Raw genomic sequence first — 23,387 nt, forward strand, 5'->3', positions numbered from 1 at the left:
GACCTGAGGCATAATCGTAGTCCCTTACCTCTCCACTCAAAACCAAATCAATAATGTATGGGGCAGCGGTGGCCTAAGGGTTAGAGGAGCGCCCTTGTTGCCGAAAGGTTGCCGGTTTGAATCCCCGGACGGGCTGGAAAAATCTGGGTCGGGCAGTGATTGTCATCAATCACCCCACACCGCTGAAGTGCCCTTGAACAAGGCACTGAACCCCCAACTGCTCCAGTGGAGCTGCTTAGTGGCCAACAGTATAAGACTGTGGTTGTACTGGTCAGCTCCCAGGTTTTAATGTGTGTGTCTGTCTGTGTGTTTCTGTGCAGGGCATTGCTGAAAATGAGCACTTGTGCTCAGCTACTACCCTGGGTAAATAAAGGATTAAAAAAAAAGTATTATTCCTTTGTTTCGGCATGCTGTTGCATTTAAGGGCAAACAAAACGCATTATGAAACAATTATGAAACCATAATTATAAACTTATAACCTTTATTTCAGCAAAGCTTCAAAACATTGTGCGTGGTCTGCACACAGACCACTGAAGTGCCCTTGAGCAAGGCACTGAAAACACATCCTCCACCACTCTGCTACTGGCCCCCGCCCTTCTTGTCCTAAATCAGAAGGACAGAACTTGGATCAGTCGTTTCTGGCAAAAAGTGTTGGTGTGGGTTCATTAATGATGACCATCCAGAGAAAACGCATCCAACAGGCCTAAATTGACAAATGTTAGATTTAACTGGTGTTCTTAGCCAATTAGAAAATAGCCAATCTACAAGCACACAGATCTGACCAAAATGCCCATATTTGGGCATGGCTAATGTCATCAGTAAATGGCCATATACTGTAGTGTGTAGGGCATGCACCTCTGAGGCCACATATGGAGCTGACTGATGTGTTTGCGTCTGATGCCATGAGACATGTTGAGGTCAGACAACACACTACATATTTGGGGTATAGGCTAGATGCATTGGGAACTCTTATATGGTTATGGCTGAGTATAGCTCCATTTGTAACCTCTATATCTATGCTGCTGCGCATAGCTCCGAGATGAGGTTCCGTTCAAAGCTATCCCTGCGCTGGTAGAATTGGAGGGTAGCTGGGTAGAGCCCGTCAACAAGTAGTGGATAATAACCCTTTCGCAGTATTTATTTCAAAAAGTAAAAGGTATCGATAGGTAGATACAGTTGAAAAACATAACATAGGCCCCTAACATTTTAACTGAGGCCTCAAACAACATCTTACAAAGCGGTTGTTTGTCAGCCAGTACGATTTATTTCCGCGGGTTTTCCCAATGCAATCTTACGGAAGCAGTACTGCGCATGCCAACGGGGGGTGACTGGACTACATTTTTATTTAAGCCTGATTATAAGCAGTTGTTTGATGTGTCAGTTAAAATGTTAGGGGCCTATGTTAAGTTTTTCAACTGTATCTACGTACCTATCGATACATTCACTTTTTGAAATAAATACTGCGAAAGGGTTATAATCCACTACTTGTTGACGGGCTCTACCCAGCTACCCTCCAATTCTACCAGCGCAGGGATAGCTTTGAACGGAACCTCATCTCGGAGCTAAGTGCAGCAGCGTAGATATAGAGGTTACAAACGGAGCTAGGCTGAGTCATAGTGACATGAGAGTGACAACGTCGTTCGCCCGGCCCACCTGCTGCTCCTCCCTTAAGCCAATTTACAATAATATTGTAATGTTAATAATATAGGTATACTTACGGAAACATCTGGACCTGCAGCTGGAGTATCCTGTTGGGCAGCCAAAATGAGATGAGATGAGATGACAACTACAATATCACATCACAGGTTTACAGGTGTAAAAAAACAGTAGGTGAAGTTTGTTTCTGAAAAAGCTCCACCGTATTTGTTATTTTCATAAAGGGGGAGGGGGGGTTGGGGGTGATAAAAGGACAGAGATCAATAAAAGTTCCCCTGATAAAAACAGTATTATCAGGGGCTCGAGCGCTCGGTTTACACCCCCTCAATATCGTAACTCTTCTATTAGATGGCTCTGGCCTTCCCCACCGCACCGGCACCTCCCCTTTTGGTTAGAGCGTTCTCACTGACTATTCCTCCTGCCAGGCAGGCAGCAGAGCCAGAGCCACACGGGGAAACCTCCCGACACGGTGCATACTACATACAAGTGCGACACCCCAGACCGACACACAGGACGCATCTCTCTCCTCTCTCTTGCTTTTCATTACATAATTCTGTCTCTCTCATCATCAACAGAGCTGGGATTGGCCAGCTTCATCACCACGCTGTGAGATGTATGCCCATTCAGAATTTCGTTTCAACACAGTCGCCACTACAGCTATTTGACACCTTCAAAACAAACACGGGTGAAACAGCGCAGGCATTGTGGCAGACAGGCAGCTGCTACACACGCCGCATACTATATATTATTTTAGTTTAGTTATTATTTAACTTTGCTATGCGATGTTGGAAGTATAATAACTTCAAACTAAACACGGGTGAAACGCCTGGCCACTGACGACGCAAGGTTACAGATCTGTCCTGCACCTAAAAATGTGATACAATGAACAGCACGGCCACGATCACAACGGAATGATTATCGGGGTGGCCATAATTTGCAACACGGTCACCACTACAATTATTTGACACCTTCAAACCAAACGCGGCTAAAAACAGCAAAGGCATTGTGGCAGACAGGCAGCTGCTACACACGGCGCATAGCCTACTACAGTTATTTAATCACTTTGCTATGCGATGTTGGAACGTCACTTCATATAACAACTTCAAACCAAACGCAGGTGAAACGCCTGGCCACTGACTAGGCGAGGACCGAGGTTACAGATCTCATCTGTCACACACACACACACACACACACACACACACACACACACACACACACACACACACACACACACACACACACACACACACACACACACACACACACACACACACACACACACACACACACACACACACACACACACACACACACACACACACACACACGGCGGGGGGGGGGGGGGGGGGTGTTACAGCGTGACACACAGACAGACAGTTTTGGTCAGCTTCTATAGTTAGTGCTCACTTCATTCGCAATCACTTCATTCGCAATAATCCACCACAGCCGCATGGTGCTGTGTTAAAGTTAAAAACCCCAGAGGAAGACACTTATAGGCATGTAGCCTTTAGTAGTACATTATGCACCTTGTATAGGGTTGCAAGTGAGAACAAAAGTCAATTACAATCCATCAACTAAAATTGGATATAGGATAGGTGGGCAGTGAGCACTAGAGGCATCTGGGCACCTTGATGTTTGACTATTTTGTCAAATGTTACAAAATAAAATATTTGAAAAATTGCCTTAACACAATTTCCGCCGGGATTAATTAATAACATGCCAGGATATCGCCCTGTTCAACCCTTATTTTGAAGATCCAAAACACAGCGACCGGATGTTGTGTCAGCTTAATGGTGTGTGTATGGGGTATATGGTTATGGCTGAGTCTAGCTCCATTTTTAACCTCTATATCTACACTGCTGCACTTAGCACCGAGATGAGGTTCCATTCAAAGCTATCCCTGCACTGGTAGAATTGGAGGGTAGCTGGGTAGAGCCCGTCAACAAGTAGTGGATAATAACCCTTTCGCAGTATTTATTTCAAAAAGTAAAAGGTATCGATAGGTAGATACAGTTGAAAAACATAACATAGGCCCCTAACATTTTAACTGAGGCCTCAAACAACATCTTACAAAGCGGTTGTTTGTCAGCCAGTACGATTTATTTCCGCGGGTTTTCCCAATGCAATCTTACGGAAGCAGTACTGCGCATGCCAACGGGGGGTGACTGGACTACATTTTTATTTAAGCCTGATTATAAGCAGTTGTTTGATGTGTCAGTTAAAATGTTAGGGGCCTATGTTAAGTTTTTCAACTGTATCTACGTACCTATCGATACATTCACTTTTTGAAATAAATACTGCGAAAGGGTTATAATCCACTACTTGTTGACGGGCTCTACCCAGCTACCCTCCAATTCTACCAGCGCAGGGATAGCTTTGAACGGAACCTCATCTCGGAGCTAAGTGCAGCAGCGTAGATATAGAGGTTACAAACGGAGCTAGGCTGAGTCATAGTGACATGAGAGTGACAACGTCGTTCGCCCGGCCCACCTGCTGCTCCTCCCTTAAGCCAATTTACAATAATATTGTAATGTTAATAATATAGGTATACTTACGGAAACATCTGGACCTGCAGCTGGAGTATCCTGTTGGGCAGCCAAAATGAGATGAGATGAGATGACAACTACAATATCACATCACAGGTTTACAGGTGTAAAAAAACAGTAGGTGAAGTTTGTTTCTGAAAAAGCTCCACCGTATTTGTTATTTTCATAAAGGGGGAGGGGGGGTTGGGGGTGATAAAAGGACAGAGATCAATAAAAGTTCCCCTGATAAAAACAGTATTATCAGGGGCTCGAGCGCTCGGTTTACACCCCCTCAATATCGTAACTCTTCTATTAGATGGCTCTGGCCTTCCCCACCGCACCGGCACCTCCCCTTTTGGTTAGAGCGTTCTCACTGACTATTCCTCCTGCCAGGCAGGCAGCAGAGCCAGAGCCACACGGGGAAACCTCCCGACACGGTGCATACTACATACAAGTGCGACACCCCAGACCGACACACAGGACGCATCTCTCTCCTCTCTCTTGCTTTTCATTACATAATTCTGTCTCTCTCATCATCAACAGAGCTGGGATTGGCCAGCTTCATCACCACGCTGTGAGATGCATACCGGTATGCCCATTCAGAATTTCGTTTCAACACAGTCGCCACTACAGCTATTTGACACCTTCAAAACAAACACGGGTGAAACAGCGCAGGCATTGTGGCAGACAGGCAGCTGCTACACACGCCGCATACTATATATTATTTTAGTTTAGTTATTATTTAACTTTGCTATGCGATGTTGGAAGTATAATAACTTCAAACTAAACACGGGTGAAACGCCTGGCCACTGACGACGCAAGGTTACAGATCTGTCCTGCACCTAAAAATGTGATACAATGAACAGCACGGCCACGATCACAACGGAATGATTATCGGGGTGGCCATAATTTGCAACACGGTCACCACTACAATTATTTGACACCTTCAAACCAAACGCGGCTAAAAACAGCAAAGGCATTGTGGCAGACAGGCAGCTGCTACACACGGCGCATAGCCTACTACAGTTATTTAATCACTTTGCTATGCGATGTTGGAACGTCACTTCATATAACAACTTCAAACCAAACGCAGGTGAAACGCCTGGCCACTGACTAGGCGAGGACCGAGGTTACAGATCTCATCTGTCACACACACACACACACACACACACACACACACACACACACACACACACACACACACACACACACACACACACACACACACACACACACACACACACACACACACACACACACACACACACACACACACACACACACACACACACACACGGCGGGGGGGGGGGGGGTGTTACAGCGTGACACACAGACAGACAGTTTTGGTCAGCTTCTATAGTTAGTGCTCACTTCATTCGCAATCACTTCATTCGCAATAATCCACCACAGCCGCATGGTGCTGTGTTAAAGTTAAAAACCCCAGAGGAAGACACTTATAGGCATGTAGCCTTTAGTAGTACATTATGCACCTTGTATAGGGTTGCAAGTGAGAACAAAAGTCAATTACAATCCATCAACTAAAATTGGATATAGGATAGGTGGGCAGTGAGCACTAGAGGCATCTGGGCACCTTGATGTTTGACTATTTTGTCAAATGTTACAAAATAAAATATTTGAAAAATTGCCTTAACACAATTTCCGCCGGGATTAATTAATAACATGCCAGGATATCGCCCTGTTCAACCCTTATTTTGAAGATCCAAAACACAGCGACCGGATGTTGTGTCAGCTTAATGGTGTGTGTATGGGGTATATGGTTATGGCTGAGTCTAGCTCCATTTTTAACCTCTATATCTACACTGCTGCACTTAGCACCGAGATGAGGTTCCATTCAAAGCTATCCCTGCACTGGTAGAATTGGAGGGTAGCTGGGTAGAGCCCGTCAACAAGTAGTGGATAATAACCCTTTCGCAGTATTTATTTCAAAAAGTAAAAGGTATCGATAGGTAGATACAGTTGAAAAACATAACATAGGCCCCTAACATTTTAACTGAGGCCTCAAACAACATCTTACAAAGCGGTTGTTTGTCAGCCAGTACGATTTATTTCCGCGGGTTTTCCCAATGCAATCTTACGGAAGCAGTACTGCGCATGCCAACGGGGGGTGACTGGACTACATTTTTATTTAAGCCTGATTATAAGCAGTTGTTTGATGTGTCAGTTAAAATGTTAGGGGCCTATGTTAAGTTTTTCAACTGTATCTACGTACCTATCGATACATTCACTTTTTGAAATAAATACTGCGAAAGGGTTATAATCCACTACTTGTTGACGGGCTCTACCCAGCTACCCTCCAATTCTACCAGCGCAGGGATAGCTTTGAACGGAACCTCATCTCGGAGCTAAGTGCAGCAGCGTAGATATAGAGGTTACAAACGGGGCTAGGCTGAGTCATAGTGACATGAGAGTGACAACGTCGTTCGCCCGGCCCACCTGCTGCTCCTCCCTTAAGCCAATTTACAATAATATTGTAATGTTAATAATATAGGTATACTTACGGAAACATCTGGACCTGCAGCTGGAGTATCCTGTTGGGCAGCCAAAATGAGATGAGATGAGATGACAACTACAATATCACATCACAGGTTTACAGGTGTAAAAAAACAGTAGGTGAAGTTTGTTTCTGAAAAAGCTCCACCGTATTTGTTATTTTCATAAAGGGGGAGGGGGGGTTGGGGGTGATAAAAGGACAGAGATCAATAAAAGTTCCCCTGATAAAAACAGTATTATCAGGGGCTCGAGCGCTCGGTTTACACCCCCTCAATATCGTAACTCTTCTATTAGATGGCTCTGGCCTTCCCCACCGCACCGGCACCTCCCCTTTTGGTTAGAGCGTTCTCACTGACTATTCCTCCTGCCAGGCAGGCAGCAGAGCCAGAGCCACACGGGGAAACCTCCCGACACGGTGCATACTACATACAAGTGCGACACCCCAGACCGACACACAGGACGCATCTCTCTCCTCTCTCTTGCTTTTCATTACATAATTCTGTCTCTCTCATCATCAACAGAGCTGGGATTGGCCAGCTTCATCACCACGCTGTGAGATGCATACCGGTATGCCCATTCAGAATTTCGTTTCAACACAGTCGCCACTACAGCTATTTGACACCTTCAAAACAAACACGGGTGAAACAGCGCAGGCATTGTGGCAGACAGGCAGCTGCTACACACGCCGCATACTATATATTATTTTAGTTTAGTTATTATTTAACTTTGCTATGCGATGTTGGAAGTATAATAACTTCAAACTAAACACGGGTGAAACGCCTGGCCACTGACGACGCAAGGTTACAGATCTGTCCTGCACCTAAAAATGTGATACAATGAACAGCACGGCCACGATCACAACGGAATGATTATCGGGGTGGCCATAATTTGCAACACGGTCACCACTACAATTATTTGACACCTTCAAACCAAACGCGGCTAAAAACAGCAAAGGCATTGTGGCAGACAGGCAGCTGCTACACACGGCGCATAGCCTACTACAGTTATTTAATCACTTTGCTATGCGATGTTGGAACGTCACTTCATATAACAACTTCAAACCAAACGCAGGTGAAACGCCTGGCCACTGACTAGGCGAGGACCGAGGTTACAGATCTCATCTGTCACACACACACACACACACACACACACACACACACACACACACACACACACACACACACACACACACACACACACACACACACACACACACACACACACACACACACACACACACACACACACACACACACACACACACACACACACACACACACACACACGGCGGGGGGGGGGGGGGGGGTGTTACAGCGTGACACACAGACAGACAGTTTTGGTCAGCTTCTATAGTTAGTGCTCACTTCATTCGCAATCACTTCATTCGCAATAATCCACCACAGCCGCATGGTGCTGTGTTAAAGTTAAAAACCCCAGAGGAAGACACTTATAGGCATGTAGCCTTTAGTAGTACATTATGCACCTTGTATAGGGTTGCAAGTGAGAACAAAAGTCAATTACAATCCATCAACTAAAATTGGATATAGGATAGGTGGGCAGTGAGCACTAGAGGCATCTGGGCACCTTGATGTTTGACTATTTTGTCAAATGTTACAAAATAAAATATTTGAAAAATTGCCTTAACACAATTTCCGCCGGGATTAATTAATAACATGCCAGGATATCGCCCTGTTCAACCCTTATTTTGAAGATCCAAAACACAGCGACCGGATGTTGTGTCAGCTTAATGGTGTGTGTATGGGGTATATGGTTATGGCTGAGTCTAGCTCCATTTTTAACCTCTATATCTACACTGCTGCACTTAGCACCGAGATGAGGTTCCATTCAAAGCTATCCCTGCACTGGTAGAATTGGAGGGTAGCTGGGTAGAGCCCGTCAACAAGTAGTGGATAATAACCCTTTCGCAGTATTTATTTCAAAAAGTAAAAGGTATCGATAGGTAGATACAGTTGAAAAACATAACATAGGCCCCTAACATTTTAACTGAGGCCTCAAACAACATCTTACAAAGCGGTTGTTTGTCAGCCAGTACGATTTATTTCCGCGGGTTTTCCCAATGCAATCTTACGGAAGCAGTACTGCGCATGCCAACGGGGGGTGACTGGACTACATTTTTATTTAAGCCTGATTATAAGCAGTTGTTTGATGTGTCAGTTAAAATGTTAGGGGCCTATGTTAAGTTTTTCAACTGTATCTACGTACCTATCGATACATTCACTTTTTGAAATAAATACTGCGAAAGGGTTATAATCCACTACTTGTTGACGGGCTCTACCCAGCTACCCTCCAATTCTACCAGCGCAGGGATAGCTTTGAACGGAACCTCATCTCGGAGCTAAGTGCAGCAGCGTAGATATAGAGGTTACAAACGGAGCTAGGCTGAGTCATAGTGACATGAGAGTGACAACGTCGTTCGCCCGGCCCACCTGCTGCTCCTCCCTTAAGCCAATTTACAATAATATTGTAATGTTAATAATATAGGTATACTTACGGAAACATCTGGACCTGCAGCTGGAGTATCCTGTTGGGCAGCCAAAATGAGATGAGATGAGATGACAACTACAATATCACATCACAGGTTTACAGGTGTAAAAAAACAGTAGGTGAAGTTTGTTTCTGAAAAAGCTCCACCGTATTTGTTATTTTCATAAAGGGGGAGGGGGGGTTGGGGGTGATAAAAGGACAGAGATCAATAAAAGTTCCCCTGATAAAAACAGTATTATCAGGGGCTCGAGCGCTCGGTTTACACCCCCTCAATATCGTAACTCTTCTATTAGATGGCTCTGGCCTTCCCCACCGCACCGGCACCTCCCCTTTTGGTTAGAGCGTTCTCACTGACTATTCCTCCTGCCAGGCAGGCAGCAGAGCCAGAGCCACACGGGGAAACCTCCCGACACGGTGCATACTACATACAAGTGCGACACCCCAGACCGACACACAGGACGCATCTCTCTCCTCTCTCTTGCTTTTCATTACATAATTCTGTCTCTCTCATCATCAACAGAGCTGGGATTGGCCAGCTTCATCACCACGCTGTGAGATGCATACCGGTATGCCCATTCAGAATTTCGTTTCAACACAGTCGCCACTACAGCTATTTGACACCTTCAAAACAAACACGGGTGAAACAGCGCAGGCATTGTGGCAGACAGGCAGCTGCTACACACGCCGCATACTATATATTATTTTAGTTTAGTTATTATTTAACTTTGCTATGCGATGTTGGAAGTATAATAACTTCAAACTAAACACGGGTGAAACGCCTGGCCACTGACGACGCAAGGTTACAGATCTGTCCTGCACCTAAAAATGTGATACAATGAACAGCACGGCCACGATCACAACGGAATGATTATCGGGGTGGCCATAATTTGCAACACGGTCACCACTACAATTATTTGACACCTTCAAACCAAACGCGGCTAAAAACAGCAAAGGCATTGTGGCAGACAGGCAGCTGCTACACACGGCGCATAGCCTACTACAGTTATTTAATCACTTTGCTATGCGATGTTGGAACGTCACTTCATATAACAACTTCAAACCAAACGCAGGTGAAACGCCTGGCCACTGACTAGGCGAGGACCGAGGTTACAGATCTCATCTGTCACACACACACACACACACACACACACACACACACACACACACACACACACACACACACACACACACACACACACACACACACACACACACACACACACACACACACACACACACACACACACACACACACACACACACACACACACACACACACACGGCGGGGGGGGGGGGGGGTGTTACAGCGTGACACACAGACAGACAGTTTTGGTCAGCTTCTATAGTTAGTGCTCACTTCATTCGCAATCACTTCATTCGCAATAATCCACCACAGCCGCATGGTGCTGTGTTAAAGTTAAAAACCCCAGAGGAAGACACTTATAGGCATGTAGCCTTTAGTAGTACATTATGCACCTTGTATAGGGTTGCAAGTGAGAACAAAAGTCAATTACAATCCATCAACTAAAATTGGATATAGGATAGGTGGGCAGTGAGCACTAGAGGCATCTGGGCACCTTGATGTTTGACTATTTTGTCAAATGTTACAAAATAAAATATTTGAAAAATTGCCTTAACACAATTTCCGCCGGGATTAATTAATAACATGCCAGGATATCGCCCTGTTCAACCCTTATTTTGAAGATCCAAAACACAGCGACCGGATGTTGTGTCAGCTTAATGGTGTGTGTATGGGGTATATGGTTATGGCTGAGTCTAGCTCCATTTTTAACCTCTATATCTACACTGCTGCACTTAGCACCGAGATGAGGTTCCATTCAAAGCTATCCCTGCACTGGTAGAATTGGAGGGTAGCTGGGTAGAGCCCGTCAACAAGTAGTGGATAATAACCCTTTCGCAGTATTTATTTCAAAAAGTAAAAGGTATCGATAGGTAGATACAGTTGAAAAACATAACATAGGCCCCTAACATTTTAACTGAGGCCTCAAACAACATCTTACAAAGCGGTTGTTTGTCAGCCAGTACGATTTATTTCTGCGGGTTTTCCCAATGCAATCTTACGGAAGCAGTACTGCGCATGCCAACGGGGGGTGACTGGACTACATTTTTATTTAAGCCTGATTATAAGCAGTTGTTTGATGTGTCAGTTAAAATGTTAGGGGCCTATGTTAAGTTTTTCAACTGTATCTACGTACCTATCGATACATTCACTTTTTGAAATAAATACTGCGAAAGGGTTATAATCCACTACTTGTTGACGGGCTCTACCCAGCTACCCTCCAATTCTACCAGCGCAGGGATAGCTTTGAACGGAACCTCATCTCGGAGCTAAGTGCAGCAGCGTAGATATAGAGGTTACAAACGGAGCTAGGCTGAGTCATAGTGACATGAGAGTGACAACGTCGTTCGCCCGGCCCACCTGCTGCTCCTCCCTTAAGCCAATTTACAATAATATTGTAATGTTAATAATATAGGTATACTTACGGAAACATCTGGACCTGCAGCTGGAGTATCCTGTTGGGCAGCCAAAATGAGATGAGATGAGATGACAACTACAATATCACATCACAGGTTTACAGGTGTAAAAAAACAGTAGGTGAAGTTTGTTTCTGAAAAAGCTCCACCGTATTTGTTATTTTCATAAAGGGGGAGGGGGGGTTGGGGGTGATAAAAGGACAGAGATCAATAAAAGTTCCCCTGATAAAAACAGTATTATCAGGGGCTCGAGCGCTCGGTTTACACCCCCTCAATATCGTAACTCTTCTATTAGATGGCTCTGGCCTTCCCCACCGCACCGGCACCTCCCCTTTTGGTTAGAGCGTTCTCACTGACTATTCCTCCTGCCAGGCAGGCAGCAGAGCCAGAGCCACACGGGGAAACCTCCCGACACGGTGCATACTACATACAAGTGCGACACCCCAGACCGACACACAGGACGCATCTCTCTCCTCTCTCTTGCTTTTCATTACATAATTCTGTCTCTCTCATCATCAACAGAGCTGGGATTGGCCAGCTTCATCACCACGCTGTGAGATGCATACCGGTATGCCCATTCAGAATTTCGTTTCAACACAGTCGCCACTACAGGTATTTGACACCTTCAAAACAAACACGGGTGAAACAGCGCAGGCATTGTGGCAGACAGGCAGCTGCTACACACGCCGCATACTATATATTATTTTAGTTTAGTTATTATTTAACTTTGCTATGCGATGTTGGAAGTATAATAACTTCAAACTAAACACGGGTGAAACGCCTGGCCACTGACGACGCAAGGTTACAGATCTGTCCTGCACCTAAAAATGTGATACAATGAACAGCACGGCCACGATCACAACGGAATGATTATCGGGGTGGCCATAATTTGCAACACGGTCACCACTACAATTATTTGACACCTTCAAACCAAACGCGGCTAAAAACAGCAAAGGCATTGTGGCAGACAGGCAGCTGCTACACACGGCGCATAGCCTACTACAGTTATTTAATCACTTTGCTATGCGATGTTGGAACGTCACTTCATATAACAACTTCAAACCAAACGCAGGTGAAACGCCTGGCCACTGACTAGGCGAGGACCGAGGTTACAGATCTCATCTGTCACACACACACACACACACACACACACACACACACACACACACACACACACACACACACACACACACACACACACACACACACACACACACACACACACACACACACACACACACACACACACACACACGGCGGGGGGGGGGGGGGGGTGTTACAGCGTGACACACAGACAGACAGTTTTGGTCAGCTTCTATAGTTAGTGCTCACTTCATTCGCAATCACTTCATTCGCAATAATCCACCACAGCCGCATGGTGCTGTGTTAAAGTTAAAAACCCCAGAGGAAGACACTTATAGGCATGTAGCCTTTAGTAGTACATTATGCACCTTGTATAGGGTTGCAAGTGAGAACAAAAGTCAATTACAATCCATCAACTAAAATTGGATATAGGATAGGTGGGCAGTGAGCACTAGAGGCATCTGGGCACCTTGATGTTTGACTATTTTGTCAAATGTTACAAAATAAAATATTTGAAAAATTGCCTTAACACAATTTCCGCCGGGATTAATTAATAACATGCCAGGATATCGCCCTGTTCAACCCTTATTTTGAAGATCCAAAACACAGCGACCGGATGTTGTGTCAGCTTAATGGTGTGTGTATGGGGTATATGGTTATGGCTGAGTCTAGCTCCATTTTTAACCTCTATATCTACACTGCTGCACTTAGCACCGAGATGAGGTTCCATTCAAAGCTATCCCTGCACTGGTAGAATTGGAGGGTAGCTGGGTAGAGCCCGTCAACAAGTAGTGGATAATAACCCTTTCGCAGTATTTATTTCAAAAAGTAAAAGGTATCGATAGGTAGATACAGTTGAAAAACATAACATAGGCCCCTAACATTTTAACTGAGGCCTCAAACAACATCTTACAAAGCGGTTGTTTGTCAGCCAGTACGATTTATTTCCGCGGGTTTTCCCAATGCAATCTTACGGAAGCAGTACTGCGCATGCCAACGGGGGGTGACTGGACTACATTTTTATTTAAGCCTGATTATAAGCAGTTGTTTGATGTGTCAGTTAAAATGTTAGGGGCCTATGTTAAGTTTTTCAACTGTATCTACGTACCTATCGATACATTCACTTTTTGAAATAAATACTGCGAAAGGGTTATAATCCACTACTTGTTGACGGGCTCTACCCAGCTACCCTCCAATTCTACCAGCGCAGGGATAGCTTTGAACGGAACCTCATCTCGGAGCTAAGTGCAGCAGCGTAGATATAGAGGTTACAAACGGAGCTAGGCTGAGTCATAGTGACATGAGAGTGACAACGTCGTTCGCCCGGCCCACCTGCTGCTCCTCCCTTAAGCCAATTTACAATAATATTGTAATGTTAATAATATAGGTATACTTACGGAAACATCTGGACCTGCAGCTGGAGTATCCTGTTGGGCAGCCAAAATGAGATGAGATGAGATGACAACTACAATATCACATCACAGGTTTACAGGTGTACAAAAACAGTAGGTGAAGTTTGTTTCTGAAAAAGCTCCACCGTATTTGTTATTTTCATAAAGGGGGAGGGGGGGTTGGGGGTGATAAAAGGACAGAGATCAATAAAAGTTCCCCTGATAAAAACAGTATTATCAGGGGCTCGAGCGCTCGGTTTACACCCCCTCAATATCGTAACTCTTCTATTAGATGGCTCTGGCCTTCCCCACCGCACCGGCACCTCCCCTTTTGGTGAGAGCGTTCTCACTGACTATTCCTCCTGCCAGGCAGGCAGCAGAGCCAGAGCCACACGGGGAAACCTCCCGACACGGTGCATACTACATACAAGTGCGACACCCCAGACCGACACACAGGACGCATCTCTCTCCTCTCTCTTGCTTTTCATTACATAATTCTGTCTCTCTCATCATCAACAGAGCTGGGATTGGCCAGCTTCATCACCACGCTGTGAGATGCATACCGGTATGCCCATTCAGAATTTCGTTTCAACACAGTCGCCACTACAGCTATTTGACACCTTCAAAACAAACACGGGTGAAACAGCGCAGGCATTGTGGCAGACAGGCAGCTGCTACACACGCCGCATACTATATATTATTTTAGTTTAGTTATTATTTAACTTTGCTATGCGATGTTGGAAGTATAATAACTTCAAACTAAACACGGGTGAAACGCCTGGCCACTGACGACGCAAGGTTACAGATCTGTCCTGCACCTAAAAATGTGATACAATGAACAGCACGGCCACGATCACAACGGAATGATTATCGGGGTGGCCATAATTTGCAACACGGTCACCACTACAATTATTTGACACCTTCAAACCAAACGCGGCTAAAAACAGCAAAGGCATTGTGGCAGACAGGCAGCTGCTACACACGGCGCATAGCCTACTACAGTTATTTAATCACTTTGCTATGCGATGTTGGAACGTCACTTCATATAACAACTTCAAACCAAACGCAGGTGAAACGCCTGGCCACTGACTAGGCGAGGACCGAGGTTACAGATCTCATCTGTCTCACACACACACACACACACACACACACACACACACACACACACACACACACACACACACACACACACACACACACACACACACACACACACACACACACACACACACACACACACACACGGCGGGGGGGGGGGGTGTTACAGCGTGACACACAGACAGACAGTTTTGGTCAGCTTCTATAGTTAGTGCTCACTTCATTCGCAATCACTTCATTCGCAATAATCCACCACAGCCGCATGGTGCTGTGTTAAAGTTAAAAACCCCAGAGGAAGACACTTATAGGCATGTAGCCTTTAGTAGTACATTATGCACCTTGTATAGGGTTGCAAGTGAGAACAAAAGTCAATTACAATCCATCAACTAAAATTGGATATAGGATAGGTGGGCAGTGAGCACTAGAGGCATCTGGGCACCTTGATGTTTGACTATTTTGTCAAATGTTACAAAATAAAATATTTGAAAAATTGCCTTAACACAATTTCCGCCGGGATTAATTAATAACATGCCAGGATATCGCCCTGTTCAACCCTTATTTTGAAGATCCAAAACACAGCGACCGGATGTTGTGTCAGCTTAATGGTGTGTGTATGGGGTATATGGTTATGGCTGAGTCTAGCTCCATTTTTAACCTCTATATCTACACTGCTGCACTTAGCACCGAGATGAGGTTCCATTCAAAGCTATCCCTGCACTGGTAGAATTGGAGGGTAGCTGGGTAGAGCCCGTCAACAAGTAGTGGATAATAACCCTTTCGCAGTATTTATTTCAAAAAGTAAAAGGTATCGATAGGTAGATACAGTTGAAAAACATAACATAGGCCCCTAACATTTTAACTGAGGCCTCAAACAACATCTTACAAAGCGGTTGTTTGTCAGCCAGTACGATTTATTTCCGCGGGTTTTCCCAATGCAATCTTACGGAAGCAGTACTGCGCATGCCAACGGGGGGTGACTGGACTACATTTTTATTTAAGCCTGATTATAAGCAGTTGTTTGATGTGTCAGTTAAAATGTTTGGGGCCTATGTTAAGTTTTTCAACTGTATCTACGTACCTATCGATACATTCACTTTTTGAAATAAATACTGCGAAAGGGTTATAATCCACTACTTGTTGACGGGCTCTACCCAGCTACCCTCCAATTCTACCAGCGCAGGGATAGCTTTGAACGGAACCTCATCTCGGAGCTAAGTGCAGCAGCGTAGATATAGAGGTTACAAACGGAGCTAGGCTGAGTCATAGTGACATGAGAGTGACAACGTCGTTCGCCCGGCCCACCTGCTGCTCCTCCCTTAAGCCAATTTACAATAATATTGTAATGTTAATAATATAGGTATACTTACGGAAACATCTGGACCTGCAGCTGGAGGATCCTGTAGGGCAGCCAAAATGAGATGAGATGAGATGACAACTACAATATCACATCACAGGTTTACAGGTGTACAAAAACAGTAGGTGAAGTTTGTTTCTGAAAAAGCTCCACCGTATTTGTTATTTTCATAAAGGGGGAGGGGGGGTTGGGGGTGATAAAAGGACAGAGATCAATAAAAGTTCCCCTGATAAAAACAGTATTATCAGGGGCTCGAGCGCTCGGTTTACACCCCCTCAATATCGTAACTCTTCTATTAGATGGCTCTGGCCTTCCCCACCGCACCGGCACCTCCCCTTTTGGTTAGAGCGTTCTCACTGACTATTCCTCCTGCCAGGCAGGCAGCAGAGCCAGAGCCACACGGGGAAACCTCCCGACACGGTGCATACTACATACAAGTGCGACACCCCAGACCGACACACAGGACGCATCTCTCTCCTCTCTCTTGCTTTTCATTACATAATTCTGTCTCTCTCATCATCAACAGAGCTGGGATTGGCCAGCTTCATCACCACGCTGTGAGATGCATACCGGTATGCCCATTCAGAATTTCGTTTCAACACAGTCGCCACTACAGCTATTTGACACCTTCAAAACAAACACGGGTGAAACAGCGCAGGCATTGTGGCAGACAGGCAGCTGCTACACACGCCGCATACTATATATTATTTTAGTTTAGTTATTATTTAACTTTGCTATGCGATGTTGGAAGTATAATAACTTCAAACTAAACACGGGTGAAACGCCTGGCCACTGACGACGCAAGGTTACAGATCTGTCCTGCACCTAAAAATGTGATACAATGAACAGCACGGCCACGATCACAACGGAATGATTATCGGGGTGGCCATAATTTGCAACACGGTCACCACTACAATTATTTGACACCTTCAAACCAAACGCGGCTAAAAACAGCAAAGGCATTGTGGCAGACAGGCAGCTGCTACACACGGCGCATAGCCTACTACAGTTATTTAATCACTTTGCTATGCGATGTTGGAACGTCACTTCATATAACAACTTCAAACCAAACGCAGGTGAAACGCCTGGCCACTGACTAGGCGAGGACCGAGGTTACAGATCTCATCTGTCACACACACACACACACACACACACGCGGCGGGGGGGGGGGGGGGGTGTTACAGCGTGACACACAGACAGACAGTTTTGGTCAGCTTCTATAGTTAGTGCTCACTTCATTCGCAATCACTTCATTCGCAATAATTAATTGGTGCATTTATATAGTGCCTTTATCCAAGGCGCTTTACAGAGATTGTGCGATTCACCCATTCATACACCGATGGCAGCGGAAACCATGCAAGGCACCAACTAGCACATCGGGAGCAATTAGGGGTTCAGTGTCTTGCTCAAGGACACTTCGACAGTAACTCTGGGGGAGCCTGGGTTCGAACTGGCAACCTTACGGTTACCATCCAGACACTCTACCCCTGAGCCACCGCCGCCCCAATAATCCACCACTCGACGGAAGGGGAAGACATATCCTGTGCCGTCGGTAAAATACAATGATAAAATACATAGACAGATGGCAAGAGATGCACACAGTCACAACAGATTCGCTCTTCCGGGCTCAATAGCTCAGGAACGAAACATTCCTAAAAAAAATTAAAATAAAAATCACAAAAAACATCTCATTCTTATCCTTATTAGATAAGAACAAACTACAACTCGATTTGAAGCCCAAAAAGCCACCCTCCGCGTTTCATAGATTATATGCATCTCTATGGGCAGCAGCCGGTTAGCTGAGCGGTTAGGGACCGTCTACAAAGTGCAACACCGAAAGTGAAAATATTCAATTTTACGCATGTTTCATGATAACTACCTTTTATCATGTATGTGATGTATTGCCATTCTTTTGTTCTTGCTTAATGTAAATCGCTCTGGATTAAGAGTGTGCTAAATGCCTACATTTTAATTGTAATATATTTCTATTTTGAATGGTATATTTCCAGCCCAAATACTACTGTACAGTAAATTGCCATTGATAAATTGTTCACACTGTCGGCTGTTTGTAAACTGTAGAGTTCTTCTCTCAGCTCAGAGCTCAGCATGCATTTTCTGTAGCCACGCCTCCGCCGAGCAACAAGACCACAACACGTCGCGGATGCAATGTGTTGTGGGCTTGTAGATCAGTTGTTTCCTGCTACTGCGGAGTGAAGCGAAAAACCACAGCTGAAGTTGAACGCAGATGAGACCAGACATACAGCCGTGTTTTCAAGCACTACAATGGTCCGACGACAACTACCCACATACAAAGCATTTTAACATTGAAACAACGTCAAATGTAACCTGCATGTGCAAAACATCCAGCCGCGATCTTTTATTATTTCACCGTGATGACATGTCGTCATGTTGAAAGTAACCTTCACGTGAAACCACAAGTGCTATATGCTACCGTTCACAAAACATGTAGCTGTAACATTACCACTCAACATAACGCAACGGAGGCTGTACCAGATCTCCACAAAGGTTTCCTCGTTTCCTCATGCAGATCGGCTACTTTTGCCGTTTGATAACTTTGATTTGTCCTAATGTTGGTCCTAATAACACTTCCGGATCTACAGTGATCTCATAAATGTTCCCTATAAATCCTCAGGATGGAAATCCGTCCCCAGGACGGAGAACTTTAAGCCCTGTATTGATACTGCAATATAGAATCATAGTATTGATAAATCAATAATATAATGTTGTAATTTCAATATTATGTCTACTTACGACGATATCTGTGGCAGGTGTAACATCGCCGGTAGATGAAACTTGATCTGCTTCACTCTGTGCTCTCAGTGCATCTGCTTCTCCCTGTGCTCTCAGTGCATCTGCTTCTCTCTGTGCTCTCAGTGCTGTCGCTGCTCGTTCTCCAGTAACACCACCAAGCACCAATTTGATAGGTGTGTAGCCCGCTGTGTGAAGTGAAGGGCACAAGATATATAGCTAGATAGCTATAAACACAACGTGAGAACACTGGTATCGGTATTCGGTATCGGCTAACACAGAAATTGAGGTATCGGGATCGGATCGGAAGCGAAAAAAGTGTATCGGGACATCCCTAATTAAACCTGTATATAGGAGGGGCTAGCGGCTCAAAAACCAGGTAGAACAAACAAGGTTGCTTCAGAGACACCAAGGCCTACTCCACACATAAACATTGGATTCAAAACATAACAGTTGAAACGGGTGGCTGTGGGTCTAGGTTAGGATTAGGGCTGATTAGTTAAATTACATTTTGCTCAGCGAGCAAGGATGCTATTAGCCTAAATAAAATAAATAAAAGGAATTAACGCCAGGCATGCTACCTTTACTCGTATTCTGACTGCATAAATCCTAACAGTTTTCTGAAAAACCTGTTTCTATGTCAGTGGTGCTCAACCTTTTTCATGTCAAGGACCCCCAGCATTGACCACGCCTCCAGGTTAAGTTAAGTAATAAGACCTGGTACTTAAGACACGTATAATACTGCCCAAATAGGTAATTTAAAAATAAATATTCAAGCCATATTCTTTTTGTTCTTGATCCTATAATCCTGTAGATGCGTAGTTGAATTGGCTGTAGTGTTAATGAAGTTAAGAGAGATGGCTCACTCCTCTTTAGCTTAGTTACATTTAACACTGGAAAAACGGTTAAGTGGAAAAACACCCACAATTAATTGCACAAAAAAAAACTCGATTACGATTACTAAATCAGTTGGCAACTAATTGAATAATTAGCATAATCGGAGCAAATATCGTGCAGTTTGTACGAGCCATTAGGCATAGTTTTTGTGAGGTTAAGGTTAGGTTTACTTTACATCCACTTCAGGGTCCGGGATGTAGGGATCATGGTCAGGTGTTAACACAATTCATTAAAAAGTGATCGAGATTCAGACAACTGAATGTCCATTCATTTTAGTTACTCTGTTTTTTTCGGTGCTGTGTGTTTGGGTGGGTGGGTGGTTTCGGATGTGGGGCGGCTCGCCGGAACCGGCCCGGCCCCCTGGGCACGTTCCCGGGGGTCTGGATATTCCGGGGACCCCCCCGGGGACTCCCCGGGGACCCCCACACGGTAACTCGGTCATTTCTCTACCGTTTCGGACGCGGGTGGCTCGCCAGAACCGGCACCCTGGGTGCGTTCCTGTGCGTCCCTCTCCCGGGCGACCCCCACGCGGAGTTGCACCACTCACTTCAAACGGGTGTGATTTTTTTTTTTTTATAAATATTTTCACTGAAAAAAGTATAATCGTGACCTGTACTTGCCTGTCAGGAAAGTACAGGTCACGTTCTACCCTGCCCACTTGCCCAAAAAAAATATCGTCCATTATAACATTGAATTGCCATTCAATTTAACACTTATTTTTGAGTGTTGCAAACCACTCCAACAACCAGCTTTGTCTGTATGTTTGTGTACCTGTGTACGTGTCCGTGTACCTGTGTACGTGCAAAGGTGAGCATGGTTACTATGGTTAGTGTGTGACGTCACTGACATAGCTGATCAGACTATATAAGACCTTGCACCACTCAGTTCACACGGGTGTGATTTTTTTACTTTTTAGGGCTGTGCGCATACCTCGATTTTTATGCAAATTTCCTTTGGGTTCACACTTTATATTTTTAAGAGTGAAAACAGCACATTATAGGTAAAGGTGTTTAGACAGATCTTGTGTTGTGTTTATAGACTGTTTTGCGTCCCCTCTCAAACAAGCACTTGCCCAGTCGGGCAGCCTGAAAGCAAATTCCACCTGGCCGAAAGTTTTACTTACTTGGAGGTACAGGAGGGTGACGGTCAGACATTGCTCTGTAGGCCTACAAGTCTGTTGATCTGCCAGGAAAAAAAGATCAACAGTGGTGAAAAAGGTACTCAGTACTCACATTTTTTACTTAAGTAAAAGTATCAATACTGCACTATAGAAATACTCCGTTATAAGTAAAAGTCTGGTATTCAAAATGTACTTGAGTAAAAGTACAAAAGTATGGTATCAATATGTACTAAAAGTACCAAAAGTATAAAGTACTCATTATTCACAAGTTTTCAAATGTAAATATTTTGAAAATGGCTGATTTACAGGGAGACATAGCATTGGTTAGACATAGCATTGGTCCGACTGGATTAAGGTTGGTGAAGGGTGCGTTAAGGGTTGGGAGAGGGTGTGCTGCCCCGTGGGAGGTTAGGGTTAGGGTGAGGGTTTGAGATATCGGACCAATCATGGTATGTCTAACGAAAGCATGCACCCGATCTACAAGCTCACAATGTGTCACATTTTGATGCATTGTGTTTGGTAATGTATGTTTTGTAATAATGGAAATCTACGGAACTTGATCCCCCAGGATGAAGTCACTAATGTTGCTCTGGAGAGGGAAGTCTGGAGCTCTCTGGTGGAGCTGTACGTTGCCCCCTCGACCAGTTTACTGAAGGTTAGAAATAAGTTTAGGGTTTGGCATAGTTTTACTGGGGTTAAGTTTACGAATAGGGTTAGGTTTAGGTAAAGGGGCGAGTTGTTTTGTATTCTCCCAAACGATGTCATGAGCAGTGTCATGTCGTGAGTGGTAGTACAACGCGGGTGAAACGCTTTAAATGATAAGACTGACTCATGTGTATATCAGGGCATCAAATAATTATAAATATACCAATAAAATGCGATATATTAATGTAGTTTAACGTAAATTACCGCAAGGCGAAGCTAAACTAAGACAAGACGACGCGACAACCACCCCCCCCTCCGCGCGCGCGCACACACACAAGCAGGTGGTGTAATTTCACTTTTAGCGAAAATGACGAATGATAAACGTTGCGTTGTGTCGCGTGAGCCATTCGATACACATTTTCTACTTTCATTTTACCTTTGTCTTTAGTTTAGTTGGTGTGGTGAGTCTGGTGACACGATGTGCACGACACGGTTTTACTTTCTTCCCTCTGAAAAGCCCCTGCAAGCCACACAAAGTAGCGCGAGATCACGACAACGTGTCCAGGGCAAGCTTAAAGGGATATTTCACTTTCAGACATGTCCAATTCTGATAACTAAGGTACGCTATCCACCCTTCTGAGCAGCGTACACTCACTGCGCAAACAACGTAGTTGCGCCCGCCCTGCGCTTTGCGGAGTTGATTTCCTTTTTCATTTCAAGGACCGTAAGTTTAATATTATTAGATCATGGACCCCCATTTTATAAGATTTATCTCTGGAACCTCAGTGTAACCAATATCAGGGTTAATTTGACGCTGGGAATGTACAAATTGAACCAAATTGACCCAGGGGTTCCATTTTCAGCCTGTGGCAGAAGATTTGGAGTTCTGACTGCAGTCCTCAGTCCTCAGCTTAGGAATGTAGGTATTTCTCCTGGATTTGGTGTCAAAAGTCCCAAAATTCACCAACTCAAAATGTATTTAATATAGCACATTTGATTGATTGAAAATTGTATTAACAGTTTGCAGAATTACAGTACATTTCAAGCACAAACTCAATACAAAGGCTGTTAACTGTGAGTGGATGACCCAATTAAGCATTACACTTGTTTACAACAGGGTCCACCATGTTCAATTCATCAAAACAATTAGAGACGTACAAATAGACACTTCTATATAGACAAAGAACAGAACAGGAATTCATCATAATGGAGGTAAAAAGGGAAAAGAAACATATACAGTGAGGGGTGGTGGGGGGGGATTCAGATTTTACGGGGACCAGTTTCGAATTGCAGCCATCCGTAGGTGCCCTTTGAGAGCGGTTTTGAAGGAGTCAAGG

At 44.6% G+C, this 23,387-nt stretch overlaps 1 protein-coding gene across 10 annotated transcripts; it reads right to left on the reverse strand.

The window, feature by feature from the left end:
• Positions 1 to 464: 464 nt before the first annotated feature.
• LOC306940972 (uncharacterized protein) lies at positions 465 to 22,679 on the reverse strand. Of its 10 annotated transcripts, none has more exons than XM_079526267.1 (10): positions 22,487 to 22,679; positions 21,409 to 21,467; positions 19,392 to 19,576; positions 16,633 to 16,662; positions 14,174 to 14,203; positions 11,703 to 11,732; positions 9,205 to 9,234; positions 6,701 to 6,730; positions 1,719 to 1,748; positions 465 to 603 (listed from the first exon to the last, which is right to left on the reverse strand). In XM_079526267.1, the coding sequence occupies exons 2-10, from the start codon at positions 21,437 to 21,439 to the stop codon at positions 580 to 582; spliced, it is 420 nt and encodes a 139-aa protein (XP_079382393.1). In that variant the 5' UTR covers positions 21,440 to 21,467; positions 22,487 to 22,679; the 3' UTR covers positions 465 to 579. The 10 variants fall into 10 exon arrangements, with proteins under 10 accessions (XP_079382393.1, XP_079382396.1, XP_079382395.1 ...); XM_079526270.1 differs by having other exon boundaries at positions 11,703 to 11,722; positions 14,170 to 14,203; XM_079526269.1 differs by lacking the exon at positions 22,487 to 22,679 and adding an exon at positions 21,962 to 22,107.
• Positions 22,680 to 23,387: the final 708 nt, after the last annotated feature.

This window comes from Electrona antarctica (genome assembly GCF_951216825.1).
Source record: "Electrona antarctica genome assembly, chromosome: 17".
NCBI classification, from domain to species: Eukaryota; Metazoa; Chordata; class Actinopteri; order Myctophiformes; family Myctophidae; genus Electrona; species Electrona antarctica.

Bases quoted from the DNA above. Each gene is read 5' to 3' on its own strand.
- LOC306940972 (XM_079526267.1), bottom strand. From the start codon at position 21,439: ATGTCTGACCGTCACCCTCCTGTACCTCCAA. The intron at 9,235-11,702 runs GTAAGTATACCT...GCTGCCCAACAG, and splicing joins CTGCAGGTCCAGATGTTTCC to GATACTCCAGCTGCAGGTCC. The intron at 1,749-6,700 runs GTAAGTATACCT...GCTGCCCAACAG, and splicing joins CTGCAGGTCCAGATGTTTCC to GATACTCCAGCTGCAGGTCC.